This window comes from Petaurus breviceps, unplaced genomic scaffold (genome assembly GCF_028583685.1).
Source record: "Petaurus breviceps papuanus isolate PSGF00001 unplaced genomic scaffold, PetGlider_PUasm1.0 140, whole genome shotgun sequence".
Classification (NCBI taxonomy): domain Eukaryota; kingdom Metazoa; phylum Chordata; class Mammalia; order Diprotodontia; family Petauridae; genus Petaurus; species Petaurus breviceps.
Genome location: NW_027185698.1, coordinates 46242830 through 46260874, shown reverse-complemented (window position 1 = coordinate 46260874; position 18045 = coordinate 46242830). Strand labels below are relative to the sequence as shown.

Here is an 18045-nt window from a genome sequence, read left to right as displayed (position 1 = left end):
ACAAAGATAGAAAATTAAATATTCCCTACCCTTAAGCAGCTTGAAACTGGTTCACACATGTACCTAACAACTGGGCTTAATAATAGTAATAATTGACATTTATATAGTGTTTTAGGGTTTATGAAATACTTTCAACAAACAATAGCTTGGTGACCCTCACTTCTGTCCTCTGAGATGGGATAAAGGTGAGACAAAATAATCTTAGGAGAATTTCAGGAAGGAAAAATCACTTTCAGATCTCCTTGGAGGCAGGGAGACCAGTTAGGGGTTCCAGTCAGATGAAGTGATTTGTCTCATGGTCACTTGGGCCATTAGGTGACAGAGACAACCCTGGAACCCAGATCTCCTGACTCCAAGTTCTTTCTACTGCAGCAAGCTGCTTCTCATAGGTGTAGAATCTTAGAGTTGGAAGGGACCCCAGAAGGCAGTGGAGCACAGAGAGTGGTTGTCCATCTTGCTCTCAAACACCTTGAGTGACAGGGAGCTCATTACCTATTGAGGCAGTCCATACCCCTTTGGAGAGCTCCAATCCATAGGAATTTTTCTTTATAGCTAGCCTGTCAGGATCTTTTTGGATCCTGATTCTGCTATCTGATGTGTTTGCTGTCCCTCCCAGCTTTGTGTCATCTGCAGATTTGATGTATGTGTGACCCCTGTCCTTTCATCCAGGTGATTGTGAAAAATGTAATGGAGTCATTAAACATGTATCAGCTTTTAAGTCAGTCATCCTCAGCCTTCAGAAGTAGTTAGAGACCTTGCTTTTTTCTATGTTAGATCCCATTAAAGTAAGAGAAAAGAAGATAATTAGGCGAGTTTGTTGAATTATAACACAAAAAAACCAGGAGCATTCCATCTCAGGGAGGAGTGGAATATTGTTAATGTAGCTTAAGAAACTTAATTATAATGTTCAAAGGATCTGGGCTTCACAGAAACCCTAGCTGTCCTAAAATTCTGTTTCTCTTCTAGTATGCTGCTTGAAAGCCTTTCACAACCAAAGCGAGACAGGGCCTGGAGTCAGGAAACCCTCTGTTCAAATCCAGCTTTAGATACTTAGTAGCTGTGTGACCCTGGGCAAATTGCTTAACTTTTTTTAAATTTTGGCTTGGGTTTCCTTCATTTTATCTTCATAAAATGGGGATAACAACAGCACTGACCTCTCAAGGTAGTTGTGAGGATCAAATGGAATAATATTTATAAAAAAAATTTTTAGCACAGTGCATGACCCATAGTTGGCACTGTATAAATGCTAATTATTATTATTAATAATATGAATTCGTGAAAAAAATAATCATGCCTTCCTTACTCCAAGTCCTCCATTCAGTCCACTATACCATATATTTTTCAGTATTGGATTGACTTTTTGGCACTTCCTGCTGAGATTGTGCTGTGCTCTCTGCCATTCTCACTGTAACTTTGGCCTCTCAAAGGTTAGGGGTTTAACTACCTTATTGTATAAACTGAAGTCACTTGTGTGGCCTGAGGGAACCACAAGCTTATTGGGGCAGAGAATTCTCTGGGAGGGGAGCTCAGAAAGCAGTTTATGACATCCCAGGTCAGCGGCAGCTCCCTACCACTCACCTGGAACTCCCTGTGTTTGTTAGTGAAATTCTGTTAAATGGGTCCTGGTCAAAGCTTGGATTTAAAAAAAAGTCTTAATGGTTAACCAATGAAAAAACATTTATTAAGTGGTAACTATGTATAAAACACTGGGCAAAACTCTGGGTTAAAAATAGAAAGTCAAGACAGTCCCTGCCCTCAGGAGCTCGCCCTCTGGTAGGGGGAGTCACAAGGAGAGGAGGTTTCAGCTGCAGAGGAGCTGGAAAGACCCAGTGATCTTTAGGGTATAGCAGAGAGCTGACTCTTTGGGGTCAATGAAAAGATATGGGGAGCCCTAGTCTTGGATACTGTATGAAGATAATTCTAGAACAAAATACTCAAAAGACTGACATTCTATGGAAGTCTTTTCCTTAGTCTCAATCACGAATTCTTTGATCTATTTTAAATCTTTTATAACCATGTGAATGAGGTAAAAAGTTGACTTGTGTAAGTAGGAAGGCAGCAGGTGCTGCCAGCAACCCCAGGGAGGGTACCAACGGGTCTCCCACTTCCCTATCCACCATATAAGAGTATGGGGAGCCTGTATCTCATTGTGGCTGTGGAAGTGACTGTGTTGGAAGGAGGGTAGGTAGGAAAGCCTTTCAGTGCTTCAGCTAGGCTAAGCCACAAAGCTTAGGGAAGGGACTTTCCCTCCTAATCAGGTGGCCTTCTCTGTCTGCTTAGTTTTGTGTGTGTCCAAGGGAAACATTTTGTGTTTCAGGCCTTGATGTTTGAGGTCTCGACCACAGACCTGAGTGATGTGGCCCAAGCATAAACTTGAACCTGGGTCTTTGGAGTCCAGCTCTGGGGCTCTTCCCATCATGAGGTGCTTGCCTCCTTTGAGATTGGTGCCTTTGATTCTTCTTGGGGGTGGGGGTGGGGTCAGAATCTCTTACCTGAGCCTGCACTATTCAGCCCTATCTTTCTTAGGCAGCTGACTGACCTCTTATTTCCCAAATTATTGTTAAGGATATGATCCCTATCCCAGTGCCATTAGCTTTTTCATGTTTTGGTGCTTGAAGCCTTTTTAATTTCTTCTTATTTTTTTAAAAACTAGATGCATACTTTATTATCAGTAGTAAAACCCAAGAATTATCATATATTTCTAATAGATTTATAATGTATTGATCTTAAATTAGAAGCTACAAATATTCCAGACAGTTTGGGAGAGGGGAAAGAATCCAGAGTTTGATGACTGTTTCTGATGCTTATTAGTTGTGTCAGCCCAGGCAAGTCAGAGCCTCAATTTTCCCATTTGTGTAATGGGTTGGGTAGTACTTTCATTGGTTCTACCTCCCAGGACTCTTGTGGTGATCGGAAGGTAATGAGTGTGGAAGTGCTAGTAAATAGTTAATATAAAGGACTGTGTCTAAATGCACATTCTTGTTTTTGATATCCAAGTTTTTTTTTGGAAATTAGCCTTTTTTTTTGGTTTTTTTTTTTTTTGACATTTGAAACTCTTTGATATTTCTCACAGATAGGCCTAATACTTATTTTTAATTTCTCAGGTGGATTTTCAAGATGTTAGCGCCAGGACTTTGGCTGAAAGAAAAAGGGATGAAGAGAAGCAAAAACGGTTAGACAGCATCTATAAAGAAAGGGCCAAAAGAATGGAAAAAGAAATGCAAGGCAAGTTGCTGAAAGTTATGTTCATTTAGAGAAAGATGTAAAAAAAAAAAGTGTCTATTTATAAAGGACCCATGATATTATAGCATGGAATGAAGTCCCTCACCGGCGTCAGACACTTAACACAAAAACTAGCCATGTGACCTTGGGCAAGTCACTTAACCCCAATTGCCCTCCAAAAAAAAGCAAAAAAAAAAAAAGAAATAATATTTGTAAAGAGCTTAGCACAGTGCCTGGCACATAGTAGGTACTAGAGTAATGCTTATTCCCTTCCCTTCTGGTCATCACATCTGCATTGCTTTTCAGAACAAATCTTTGAAAAATGCATATTTAAATTATTTAATGATACTAATGATAATAAATACATTATTGTGCATATATTTGCTCTTCTGCAATGAAGTCTGAAAGAAAACCAGATTGGGTACTGACGGTTCAGCAAATTTGTAAAACATTTCTTTACAAATGTTTTACAAGCTATTTTAATACCTCTCCTCTGCCATCTAGTGGCGTTGCTCAAACTTGGCCAGATTAGTATGTCCTTGTCCTTTCCTTGCTTCTAAGGAAAGATATTCTAGGATAGGGGTTCTTGACTTTTTGTGTGTGTCATGGACACCTCTGGCAGACTAGTGAAACCTATGAACCCCTTCTCATAAGAATTTTTTAAAACAATTCACAATTGAGATAGGTACTAAATTTCAGTTAGAGGTTAGTGAAAATAGAGATGTAATTTTTTTTCCCCATTCAAATTCTTAGACCCCCTTGAAATCAAAGTGGGACCTGGGGTGGGTTGGGGCGGGGTGGGGCTGTGGTTTCAAGGTTAAGAAGCCCTGCTGTAGGAGGTAGTTAGACCCTTTAAGCTCCTTGGATTGTGGTCTTTGGATCACTAATAACCAGAATTTCTGAGCTACCCCTGTTTGCCATAGAATTTCTTCTAGGTCAGTATTCTTTGGTTTGTTTTGTTGTTGGCCAGTACAGAGTTTGCATTTCATGAAAAGATGTCAGGAAGGTACCTAGAGAGGTTGGAGAATGGAGTCTGGAGAAGAGGATGAGGGAATAAAACTGAGATTATCCCCATTGTTTCCTTTAAGAGAGTTTTCTGTGATGCCCAGAATTGGGGTTAGGGATGGTTGTCCTGTCGTCCCTTTGTTCTGATCAGACTGTACCTGGACTCTTGCATTTGACTCTGGATAACATTTTTGTAAAGGCCTTGAAAACCTGGAGCATGTCCAGAGGAGGATGACCAAGACAGTGAAGGGATTGGAGACCATGGGGCAAGGGGATGAGTTGGAAGAATTGGGGATGAAGCAGCTGGAGAAGAGAACTTAGATGAAGGAAGTTAACTGTTAGCTCTTTTTAGGTATTTGAATGAGGACTAGGCTTGTTAGGCTTAATTTCAAAGGCCAGAGTAGCAGATTTAGACTCAGTCTGATGAACTTTCTAACAATCAGAACTGTCCAAAAGTGGAGTGATCTGCTTTAGGAGATTGTGAATTCTGTGTCATTAGGGGCCTCCAAGTGAAAGCTGAGTGATGCCTCATTTGGAGAGTTTGTAGAGGGGATACCTACTCAGGTAGAGTTTGTACTTAGATGCCTGCTAAAGACCTTTGTAATTCTGAAAGTCTGTGAGACCTCCCTTCTCACACTGTCCCTTCCTCTTTTGACTTGGGTTCAGAATTAAGACCTAGAGATAGCATTTTATTTGAGCTGACCATGGCCTTGGTTGGTGAGTTTCCTAAATAAAGCTATTTGCTCCATGTTCTTTGAGATCCTCACCTAGATCATAGTATGATCTGCTCTTGCATTTTGATTGTTACTCTGGAGATTTGTTATTACTTTGAAAATTACTTGGAGAACCCCTCAGGGCATCTTGTGGTCCAGAGACCCCACTTTGACAAATAAGAGACTGAGGGATCATTTAGCCAGTTAGAAACCAGAACAATAGAGAAGAATTCTATGAACCCCAAAGCATTAGAGAGCATCCCTCCCTCCCAAGGAGCGATTTCTTCACGTGGAGTAACTGGCCAATTACAGAAGGAGAACTAGTAACAAAGCAGATGAGAGTGTTGGATAATTCATAGGACCTTTATTCTTTTCTCAGGTAAGTAAAAAGTTGGCTTGGGATTGGGAATTCAGTGTCCCTTAATAATTCTAAGTTGACGGTGAACTTCACCAAAGCTATTTCTGCAGTAACATCTCACTTGGTATTCATAGATCGACCAATGGCCTGCCAGAACAACATACGTTTTAGGAACTGCAGCATCATTACCCAGTGTCATCTCTGAGAATAACCTTGCAGATCCATCTGTTGTTCTTTATGGTTTATTAAGCAATTAAAAAGCCATCATTGATAAACACACTGAGGGTTTGAGTAGAATACACTGTGGGAGAGGTTGTTGTTAGAGTGTGTGTGTGTGTGTGTGTGTGTGTGTGTGTGTGTGTGTGAGAGAGAGAGAGAGAGAGAGAGAGAGAGAGAGAGAGAGAGAGAGAGAGAGAGAGAGAGAGAGAGAGAGAGAGAGATGGAGACAGAGAGAAAAAATATGTAGAATATGATTGTGAACATAGAACACTTTTACAGCCCATCACAGCCCATCTTATTTGGTGCTGAAAAGTAAACCTCTCCTCTGGCAGATATAGGAGCATTATTTGGCAGATATAGGAGAGTTTGCTGTCTCCCTCTTAGGGGAGGAGGCTGAGGCTGTATGTGTGGATTTGCTTTTGAGATTTTGGTGTTTACTAATCCATCCAGCAGCACTAAAATACCTCCCTTGTCTTTTGGCAGAAATGTCTGAAGAGATTGAAATGTGCCTAACAGAGATGGAGAATTGCTTCAGACTGTTAATGCCCTTTGATTTTACCATGAGAGACGTGGAGGCAGGAGTGGCAGCTGCTGGGGCTTCTAGGGCAGACAGAGAAGCCTCAGCAGCAGCCTCGAATGGTGCAGTCATGTGCCTACCCTCTGGCTTGAGGCCTGATGACCAGGAGCAGCCTTGTTGCAGTAAAGACTTACTTCCTCCATCTCTCTGCCTGAAAGAGGTTGGAAACAGAGATTGGCCAATGAGGTCGAGACCTCCAGAGCCAAAGGAGGGAGGCCACAGGGGACATGCAGAAGATGATTCTGATTCTGATGATGATGATGACGATGACGATGATGATGACGAAGACGATGATGACTACAATGATGAGGATGAAGACGATGACGATGATGATGACGATGATGATGATGGGGATGGTGATGGGGAAGACTTTATAAGAAGCCATGGTCTTGGCTCACATAAGTACTCTCTGAACTTGGAAATCCCCACAGGTAAAAACAACCCTCATTTCTATAGCTTTATGGTGTATAGTGTGCTTTACTCCTGACTCCCAGTCTTGCAAAGCAACTAGTGTGAATATTCATTATTCATTTTTAGTTTATTCTGTAACACTTGATATCCCAGCCAGACTGGACCATTGCTCACTTTCCCATAGATCTGGCGTTATCTCCTGCCTCTGTGTATTTGTACAAGCTGTCTCCTATGCTGAAATGCACCTCTTCATCTCTGCCTTTCACAATCCTTATCTACCTGCAAAGCAACCCCCCCCCCCCCCCCTTAGTGTTTTCCTCCCCCTCAGATCACCTTGTATTTCCTTGTTTGTGTCTTAGTAGAAACCAAGCTTCCAGAAGACTGCAGTTGTTTATTTTTACCTTTGTTTCCTCAAGTTCTAGCATGACGCCTTGTACATAGTAGGCACTTGATAAATGTTAGTTGATAATTTGATTGAAATAAGGTTCAGGGAGATTAAATAGTTTGCCAGTGATCCTGTGGCTAGCTTAGTGTTGGAGGGAGAATTTCAAACAGGGATTCCTAATTTCAAGTGTAGTCTTCTTTCCACCATACAAGTCGTTTATTATACTTTGAAGTGTAGCTCTTTGTTGGAGAGACCACTTGAGAATTTTTTAATTAAACAAAAAATTTCGTGGGGGGTGGGGGTGGTCTGGAATAGCATGGTCTTTATTGAAAATGGCTATTCCTATCTCACAGTGGCTATAAGCTTGCTAGCCCAGGCTTCTTGAATTCCTGTCCTTTGGTTTCCTATTATCTCTTTTACATTTTTTGCTAACCATGAATCAAAGTCAGGCTTCAGGGCTTTACTATTGAAGACCTACCCCCTTTAATATTTATGTTGTGGGTAAGATTTGTAGGATGCAATTAAGTTTTTTTTTAAACTTTTTATTTATCCTCTGGACTGCTTGTCAGCCATATCAGTTGTTCTCTTGTCATGCACCTACAGAAGGTGTAAGGACTCACCATGCCTAATATTTTATCATGCTTTCTAGAGTCTTAGTGACACACTAGCACAGCTCTAAGCAAAGCCACCATACATGGCCTCTGCCAATGTTGTGTGGGATGAGGGACAATGGTAAACACAGGTAGAGAGGAAACATTGCCAGCCATCCCTATACCCCACAGTCACTGTGAGGTCACACAGGGTGAGAAGAAAAGGCCCTCGCCTAGAGGCCAGAGTATCTGGGCCTTTTAATGACTTGTATCACCCTGAACAAGTCACTCCATCAATTAAAGTTCTTCCTATCTACCAAGTTGAGATAATTCCTGATCTCATACCTGTCTCAAAAATAAGACTGCATTGTTATCTAGAAAACATTCACAAATTTCCACCTGTGGAAATGTGACCAATTAGTGTTTAGTAAGTAAAATATTTTAACTAAAAATGTGAATCATTCTGAAAAAAAAAAAGGTCAAAGGCCAAGGAGAGAGTTCAAGGTATATTTGTTCTGATAAACCCTAAAGAGAGGAGAGCAGAGATGATTTTCCTACCACGTCATACAAGCAAAAGAACTTTCATGGATGCATGGAAGGAGGAAAGTTTCTTTGCTTTAAATCTCCCCCAAGCTCAGGTGGCCCAGTACCCAGTCTACCTTCAACAGTTCCTTTAATTTGATAATGGCCTTCTCCCTTCAGTCAGTAATTCAACATTCCTAATAATAACAACCAGTCTTTGTAAAGTGCTTCCATGGTATCTCCTTAGATCCTTCCCATGACTCTGGAAGGCTGATTCTTATTTCACTGTGCATTGGTTCATACAAGTCTTCCTGTGTTTCTCTGAATTCCTGATAGTTTTTGTTTCTTACTGCAAAATCATCCATTAGTCATATACTACAGTTTCCTAGGATCATAGATCTGGAACTGGCAGGGACCTCAGTGGCCATTAAGTACAACACTTGTATTTCACAAAGAGGAAACCGAGGCCCAGGGAAGTTAAGTGACTTGACCAGGGTCACACAGTAAGTTTTAGAAGTGGGATTTGAACCAAGATCTCACTTGTTTTGGGCTCCCATTTTGGTTCTATTTCTTTTGAGCCTCTAATTTTCAGAGGAGGAAACTGAGACCCCAGAAAAGTAAATGACTCCTCCAGTTTCACACACAACTAGTAAATAGCCGAGCAAGGACACTATGATTCCCAGTTATCAAAGAACTGGAAAACTGTGACATTCACTTTGCCCTAAAATTGTACTGAACATAACTTAGTCTTTCTTTCTTTGACCAGGATCTTGTAGTGTCTAGTAATCGTCATTGTGATTGATTAGTAAGTGTTGTTTAGCCTCAAAGTAAATTTTCTGCTTGTTGGGATTCTAGATAAACTGGAGTTTGTCTTGGTCAATATTATTTATTTCTGTAAATTAAATCACAACAGTCATGAGCAAAACAACTGTTTAAATGAATGGTGTTTGGAGAGGATTTTTCAAAGATAAATCCAGCTTTTTACTGTGCCCAGAGAGTTATAACTAAAATGACCAGGATTTTTACTTTGGGAACTGACCTTTGTGGGTATCCATCTTTGTACTCTAACTGACATGGAGAAATGCCAGGATTGTGGAATTCCAGCTTGAGAGTTTCCCCCACCTCTCACACTTTCATTACGGAGTTACTGTCAAGTGAGTGCATTTTGTTTATCAAAGGACTCCAGAGAGTTCCAGCTTAGTTCTGAGTTCCCTAGTGCCTCTCAGGTGAGCCAGCTTTTCTTTGAGTAAACCTCTGACTCCCAGAACTGCCTCTAATGCAAATAATCATGCGTCCAGCATCCTGCATTTCAGGATTTTAGAGAGGCAGAGATGTGATCTTGTTTACTGCCCTGGCTCTGTTTTGTTTTTGGCAGATTTGCAAGTACATGAGAATGAAGATAACAGGGCTGTGGTCAACAGTGCCATGGATGGACTTAAGCTCATTAAAAATAAGTTCCTGCCCTCTGTTCAGTCATGGATTCAGGTAGGGATAATGCTTAGCACAGTGCCTGGCACAGAGTGAGACTCTTAAATGTTTATTGACTGTCTGTAAGGGCTGGGTGACACCACATCCTGGTGCATTACCCTTCCTTCTTGTATTTTAAATTATTTTGAGCCTTGGTTGACATAAAATCTTAAAGCCTTTGTCAAACAGCATCACGGATTGTCAGTTGCTGCATAGCCATGGCCTTAGGGCAAGTCTGAGCACTGGCAATAACAAAGGCTTTGTGAGATTCAGATGAAGCAATAAAATTACTAAATGGAAAACATGATGAAACTTGAAAGATGATACGGAAATGTGGAATGAGTGTTATGAGAAAGTACGGCTCAATGATCAGAGTACTGGCCTTGAAGTTGAAAGACCTGAGTTTGAATTCTGCCTCACTTACTCTGACTGTGGGAAAGTCACTAAACCTTTCAGGGCCTCAGTTTCCAGTGTCTGTAAAATAAATAAAACTTGTTCTGCTTACTTTACAGGGTCCTTGAGGAAAGGGCTTTGTAAACTTTAATTCACTACCTAAATGTAAATATTATTCCTTTTTCCTTATCCTTGAACACCTATTAGGACAGAAAAAAAAACCCAATGGAAGCTTGCATAGTCCTAAAGCTGCCCTCTGCAGCTGTTTCTGTCAGGACTTTTCTTTGTGACAAACCAGATGAAAGAAAAATATATGATAGAAAAGAAAAATGTACAATAAATAAGAAACTACAAAAAGAAGCAGCAAGTGAATTTTCAGATTATTTATCCTAGTGCTGATTTAAAACCACAGTGATTGTCATTTCTTGACTTGCAGCTGTTTACTAGAGCAGGGATTCATGATGAACGCTTGAAACATGCCATTGACCTTAAGAAGAAATTAGAACTTGCTGTTGGAAAATATAAGGAAATGAACATTGAACCTGAAGGAAGAAAAAGGAAAATGGTGAGTATTAGAGTTCTTAGTAGATAAAGCCGGAAGTCTTCTGAGACCTGTGCTTGGATGGGAGGAGCAGATGAATAAGGTTCAGTTCAGTTTAAGGAACATTTATGAAGCACCTACTGTGTTCATTGTCCCAAGTGTGAATTTGTTGTTTATATTGCTCAGATCCACTTATCATATAACATCAGGTATGGTAGATATCGTAATCTTTTTGTGTATCCCTCTCGTAGGCTGGCATTTGTTTTATGTAAACTTGGTAGCACCTTCAGGCATCAGGCATAGGCCCCTGCTCTCAAGAAGCACTCTGGACACGTTTCTTGAATTGAAAGGAAAAACTGCTTCCATGAGACCTGTGCCAAGGGTGACAAGTGTTGGGGGCTTTAATTTAGCTTCAAACACAGACTGAGCATTTTTAAGGCGGCTTTCAAAATTGAGCTGTTCTTATGAATGTTGGGTCACAGTTTCTTTTCTAAGTAAATTGCCTTTGTAGGTTAAGGCAAATAGATGATGTATTTTAAAAATTCCTTTTTAATCAGGAACTTTAATAATCATCAACAAACACCACTGTTTCTTTTTTTTATTATTTTAAAAATATTTTTTGCTTTTTGGAAGCAGTTGGGGTTAAGTGACTTGCCCAAAGTCACATGTCTAGTAATTGTTTCAAGTGACTGAGGCCGGATTTGAACTCAGGTCCTCCTGACTCTAGGGCTGGTGCTCTATTCACTGCACCACCTAGCTGCCCCAACACCACTGTTTCGATATGTAAAGAAGAAATAAATGAAGAATTATGTAAGAAACTGCAGACTTCAGTTATGTATAGTTTTTTTAAAAGCATATATTACAAACTAGTGGCAAAATTGTGCTGTGTCCTTTCTGAACTTTTTTGTTTGCTTTTGCATATTTTAAAATGTTTTCTTGATTCTTTTTAAAAATATCTAATTCTAATGTATTTTTGGTGCTACATTTTAAATAATTGTTTCTGGCCTTCCTCCACTGAATTCCTTCTCCAGTGCCTTCATGTAGCATGGGGAGCACCTTGGGCTTTTGAGAACAGTGCTTAGGGAGTGCAAACCCTGGTACCTCCTGTCAAGCTTTGAGGACAGGCCCAGTGATCTCTTGGCAAACAGTCCTTCCAGCTTTCTGAGAGTGCATTAATAGAAATAGAAGACCTGCTCTTAGAAACTTTTGTCAGGAACTTAGGAAATTTCATTTCACTGCTCAAGGCTGAGTCTAAACAATGATCTAATTTTAAAGGGGGGAGGTATTGGCTCATACAGAATTTAAGGATAGGAAATGTGGATGTTTGGGAGCATGATATCTTTTCTGGTCACATATATGTGACTACCAGATGGTTGTAGATTGTGCTGTGCCCTCTCATTACCTGTGTATTCATTTAGCAGTCACAGGAAGTACAAAAGAATTTTGTTTTGATACTTGTGACAAATACATGAGACCTGCCTTCACCTAATGAGGGTGTGCTGCCCTCCTGAGGCCTGGATTCCCTACGTCAGCTCTAGGCTTTAGTTTAAGGTTGACACATATGGTGTGAATTTTTTGTGTTTGCTCATTCATCACACTCCTAGAAAACAGTAGCACTGACAGGCACTGGAATTGATCATCCAATCTTGCCCAGACTGGGGAGGGGATGTATCCTACAAAGAGGGTCCTTGCAGACTCTAGGCCATGAGCTCGACTTGTATTCCTGGAAAATACAGTGCAGTACCAAAGGGCCAGGTGGTGAATATCCAGTAAAGGGGTCAGTGACCACAAAGAGCCAGCAGCACTTTGTCAATAATAAGTCCTGCCAGACTAATTTCATTTAATTTGTTGACAGAGTTACTAGGCTTTGAGAGATCAGGGGAATGCTGTGACTACTTTAGTTAGATTGCTTAAGCATTTCTTGGGTACAGACTGGGAGATGTGGACCAGATGATAATCCACTTGAGTAGGTTTGGGATTGGTTTAGAAACTGACCCAAAGAGCAGAGCTGGCCTGGACAAGAGTCTCGAGCCACGTGCCCCAGGAATCTATGAATGGCCCTGTACCAGTTGGTGTTTTTAACAATAATTGGGATAAAGGCATGGATAGCGTGCTTATCAGATTTCAAGATGACACGAAGCTGGGAGGGATAGCCACCATATTGAATAACAGTAATGATTTAAAAAGATCTGGTCAGGCTAGAACATTGGGCCCAAACTACTAAGATGCAACTGAAGAGAGAGAAGTACAAAAATAATAAAAGCTAACATTTTTAGAGTGCTTTAAAGTTCTCAAAGCATGTTACATGTGTTATCATGTTTGATCCACACAACAGCCTCATGGTTTTGATGCTGTTAATATCCCTCTTTTATAGATGAGGAAACTGAGGCTGAGTGAGGCTAAGCAATTTACACAGTATCACACAGCTAAGTTAATGTCTGAGACAAGATTTCAGATTAGGCCTTCCTGACTCCAAGTCCAACATTCTATCTACCGTGCCAGCTGGCTTCAAAATAATTAATTTTACTTGAATAAGATAGGGCAGACATGCCTAGACATCAGTTCATCTACAAAGTTCTCAGTGTCTTAGTGGACTGCAATGAGTCATCAGTGTGATAGGGCAACACAGAAGGCTGTATTAGAGAGGCAGCGTCTAAGACTAAGGAATTGATCATCCTGCCGTATTTGAAGTATTGTGGTCAGGTCTTCCTTTCTCCTGCCTCTTCCTCTATTTTAGGAAAGATAATGATAAGTTGGAACGTCTTTAGATCAGGGGTAATGATGATGATGAAGGCTCTTAAATCTATTCATGTAAGGACTGGTTGATGTAACTCAGGATGGTTAGCCCAGAAGAGAGAAGGATGAACATGAGAGCTATCTTCAGATATCTGAAAGACTATCATGAAGAAGAGGGAATGCGTTTGTCTTGCTTGGCTTAGGAGAGTAAAACTGGAAGCAAGGGATAGAAGGTGTACAGATGCAAATTCAGGTTTGATGTCAGAAAAAAACATTTTGCCTGACGCTTAGAGCCATGAGTATAGTGGACTGCCTCTGAAGGTCTCAGGGTCCTTCCACTAGAGGTCTTTGGACAAAGGCATGTAAAGGATGTTGCAGAGAGGCTTGTGGGGAGTCGCAGGTGGGATCTGGCATCACTATAGGTACAGAGGCAAGAAAGTCTGAGACAGAGAAGATTATGTAAGAAGAGAATAGTATGAGATAGGGCTAGAAGAATAGTTAGATTGTGAGCTCTTTGAGGGCAGGGACTGTCTTTTTCTTGCTTTTGTATCGCCAGCTTGTTCAGGCAAAGATGGGACAAGATGGCCTTTGAGATTCTGTGATTGGCATTTTTTAGGTCTTTTCAGCTTACAAGGCTCTGTTCCAGGTAAAAAGATGAATAAAACACAGTCCCTGCCTTCAGACGTAGATATTCTTGTATTCAAAGCTAACAACATGGTGTAATGGTGTAATTTTGATTGTGTCATACATCTTCCATAAGGTACTTCTCAGATGTCTTCTCATACCGTGGGGATGACCATGGGCTCTGGGTGCCAGGAAGAGTGCAGGTCCTGTCAGACCTCCCCCCTGCCCGAGATGGAAGGGCTTTGACTAGGGGCCCTGCTGTGCTCAAGTGCAGCCCAGGCAAGTGGGCAGAGGCTCATCCCCAGAGGGGATGAACTCATAGTAACCAGCTGCTCCAGTGTGGTGTAAGACTCGTGTTGATGAAGTCATGGATTCTTGAAGTGCATTGAATACTCGCTCAGCTTTAGGAGATGCAGGAAATGATATTATTCATTCTACCCTTGCTGGGCCTTGATGGCAAAATGTACATGCTTGTTAAAAAGCCTATTATTGAGGGACAGTTAACCCCAAGTGTAAATAGCTCTGTAGTTGGAGCCACATAATCTGGGTGTGCATTACATATACAGCCACTAGTAATTGGCTGTATGACTTCGGGCAAATTACTTTCTATCTCCTAGCCTTGGATTTCAGCAGACAAGAGGTACTGGGGAGTTGCAGGTGGGGTCTGGCATCACTATAGGTGCAGAGGCAAGAAAATCTGAGACAGACAAGATTATATAAGAAGGGAGTAGTGTGAGATGAGGCTAGAAGGATAGTTAGATTGTGAGCTCCTTGAGGGCACGTAGTAGATGCTTAATAAATGTTAAATAATTGATTAAAAGTGTTGCTTGATTATATAAGGCCTTCAATGTTAACCTATGGTGTTTGGCCTTTTTTGGTGGTCAGGAAGAGTCTTTGAAGAGTTTGGACAGGGTAATTATGTGATCTGAGAAATGCATTAGAAAGATTAATTTGGCAGCATATGGAAAAGGAATTGGAGAAGAGAAAGTCTAGAGGCAGGCAAACCAGTTAGGAGGCTGTTAAAGGAAAAAGTGTTGAGTGGCTGAATTAGGGTATGAATTTAATATCATTGTGGGACCTGAAGACTGATTGTTCATATAGGACATTGGAGAAGTCAGAGAGATCTGTGAGGTCACAGGTAAGGTGGATGGCGGGATGGTAATGCTTGTCATTAAGAGAGGTAGGAACGGTAAGAGGAGGGGCACCTTTCTAAGGAAAGCTGATGAGTTCAGCTCTGGATCACCATATTATTTTTTAAAAACTCGTCTCACTAGGATATGAGATTCAATAATTTCTCTGTAGACTTCGGTTTAGTCTGCAGCTCTGTTGGTACCACATTCCATCTTTTGTCTTCCCAAGTGGCGTATTGGGTTAAGTGATCTTGGTTTTTGTTTCTTTTCTAATCACTTGGTTCTTGACACATCCCATATCTTCTCCTTGGAAGAGAAGTTTCACTGTGCTCTCTGTCTTCTATGTAATTTTCAGAAAAGTAAAATAAGACTGATATTGATACTGATCCTGTTTGGGGAGGGGAGCCCCATGGTTTGCAGTTTTCCACCCATTTATCCCCATCATTTATTTCTTGTCTCTAAACTAGTTCCTTAACCAGTATGGAATCATTTCCTGGGATCCTGGAGGCTCACTTTTTAAGTCAAGATGTTCTTGTGGGTTTGGTTTCTAAATGGGATGTGTAACTTCACATAGAGAAAGGCTGTTCCCTTGGCACTGCTACTGATCCGGCCAGCTGTCCCAAGCATGCTAGCCAGGAGTCAGAAGGAGGAATAGGAATAAAGGTGGGCAGCATCCATTGAAAGGAGGAAGACTTAGTCCAAGTCACTGAGCAGCATTGAGCCCACAGGCTTTATGGGGAACACTGTCAGCACAGGACATTTTATGTCAGTGCAGTGGTCAGAGCATTGGGTTTGGAGTCAGAAAAGCTAGGTTCAGGTCTCAGCTCTGCCACTTACTAACCTCGTAGTAATTATTTCCCCTTCCTGGGCCCAGGTTTCCACAGTGGTCACGTGAAGGGGTTAGTCTACTTAGGGACCTCTGCTGTCCCTCCCAGCTCTGAATCCTGATCTTGTGATCTTGTGATGTATGTGTGTGTGTGTGTGTGTGTGTGTGTGTGTGTATCATCCAAATTCAGAGCCAATATGAAATGCCCCTAAATCTAGATTAGAAAATGACCACACTTGAGATAACATTAATGGATACACAGCTGTTGAACATTAGATTTTGATGGCTATACGCATACCAATAACTCTAATAGAAAAGGCTAGATTTCTTAGTGTTTAAAGGTCTTGTAATATCAACAAGTCCATTGCATTTCCTAAATCTTTAGCAAAAACAATAGTCCTTGTAGTTCGTAAAGCACTTGTCCCAGAATGACCCTGATATGTAAGAAGGACAAAGATTATCCATATTTTATAAATGAGAAAACTGAGGTTCTGAGAAGTCATGTAACCAGGGTCATACTGATGGGTCTAAAGGCTCATAGACCCCAAGCTAGAAGGGACTCTCAGAGGCTGTTTAGATCCTCCAGCCCCTCCTTTGGCAGATGAAGAAATTGAGGTCCCAAGGGAAGTCAGATTTGCCCAAGATTACACACATGATAAACATCAAAGACAGGATTTGAATCCAGGTCCACTGTCTCCACAGCTAGTACTCTTTCCACTGCACTACACTGCCTCCTGTTGATCCAGACTTTTGGAGAAGGCTGTGTGTGTATATGTATGTATGTATGCATGCATGTATGTATGCATGTATGTATGTGAAAGGGCCATGCTGCATTCCCCTATACTCAGCTCATTCTGACACAAAGAATTTATGAGTCTTTGGGAACAATCTGCCCTTGTTTTCCTGCCTCTTTAAAGGTAATAGGAAGATGATGAAATAAAGGAATGAAGGACCCCATCAAAGTTATGACATTTAACCTTCTAAGCTTCCTAGGTAGGAAGTCAGAGGGAAACTTCCAAATGTTGTGCTCACCACAAGCATGATTTTGCTGTTTTTCAGTCCTTGACTTAGACATATGTCAATGAGGGAAATAATTTTTTAAGTGAAGGTCTGTTATTTCTGAGGATCAGAATGCTGTTGTCTGAAAAATGACTGCTCACATTCCTATAACACTGCAGGTTCGCAAAGCCCTTTCACTACAACAACCCTCTGAGAGAGGTGGTGTAAGGTATTATTATCCCCATATTTACAGATGAGGAAACTGAGGCTTGGAGAGGTTAAGTAATTTGGCCAGGGTCATGGGGTTCAGTAAGTGTCAGAGCTGGGATTCAAACCCCACACCCCTAACTCTGCAGGCAGCACACTTGCTAGTATACCATACTGCTTTTAAAGATAAGCAAACCAATCAACCCAATATTCTAGCCCGTGGATTCCAGCCCAGAGGCCTGGAGGCCCTGGGGATTTTCTCAGGAATGGGAGAATTAATTGGGCTCCCTTTACTTAAGGTCTAGCCAAAACAGCTTCAGCAGCAGCAGCAGAAATAGGCACAGAGTGTTTTGAGATCTAACTAATACCTAAGTCATAGGACAGAGAAGCAGCTGTGTGTGCCATTTGTTGTCAGCTCTTACTGCCAAACATTTTCTTCCTTTATTCTTGAGCATAGTGACCCCATGGGTGAACAGAGGATCTTGAACCCAGGTCTCCTTATTAAAAGTTTGCTTTCGTGCCACTTACTGTACTGCCAAAATGCTCAGTTTAACCTCTGGCTGTAAATTGAGCTTTTTTAATGCTTGATAAGGGGGAAAAATGTACATATACACACATATTTATAGGATAAAAGCAACAAAGTCAAGATTTCCCATTTGATCCTGGAAAGTCATTGATTCAGATCTGGAACAGTGTTTCTCCACCTTCCTTGATAGAAGCTCGATCTTGTCCTTGATAGAAGAAAGTTCTGTTGTGATTCAAATGTTAAAAGTCAGCTAAATTTTTCATTTGTTTTAACTGGTGACCTGTTCCTTCATTTTTTCCTCCTGTGTGTAAGATGACCAAAGAGGGCCAGCAGAGGGAGTACTTACTGCATTCTCCCTTTTCTCAATGGCGCTCTCCAAATGTTGGGAATCCACACATTTGTGTTTCCATGGAATTTATAGCCTAATGTTGAGAATACAACTGCTGTAATAAAAATTAGTCTGGTTAGAGACTCTGTTTAATGATTATGATTTTAAAATATTACAAGCATATTTGTTAGGGTTTATTAAAATTTCATAAGACTTCCTTTCATAGGAGAATGTGAGTTCAGCATTTTCAATGAAGAAATATCTTT

The 18045-nt window shown here is 41.0% G+C and overlaps 1 protein-coding gene across 4 annotated transcripts in view; it reads left to right on the top strand.

Annotated features, from left to right (window-relative positions):
* Positions 1 to 18045, top strand: part of UVSSA (UV stimulated scaffold protein A) — a 102306-nt gene that overhangs the window by 13909 nt on the left and 70352 nt on the right. For all 4 annotated transcript variants that reach the window (XM_069071441.1, XM_069071449.1, XM_069071458.1 and 1 more), the window contains 4 exons: positions 3105 to 3225; positions 6001 to 6525; positions 9378 to 9487; positions 10299 to 10427. In XM_069071441.1, coding sequence (XP_068927542.1) covers positions 3105 to 3225; positions 6001 to 6525; positions 9378 to 9487; positions 10299 to 10427 — 885 coding nt within the window. The remainder of the gene's footprint in view (positions 1 to 3104; positions 3226 to 6000; positions 6526 to 9377; positions 9488 to 10298; positions 10428 to 18045) is intronic.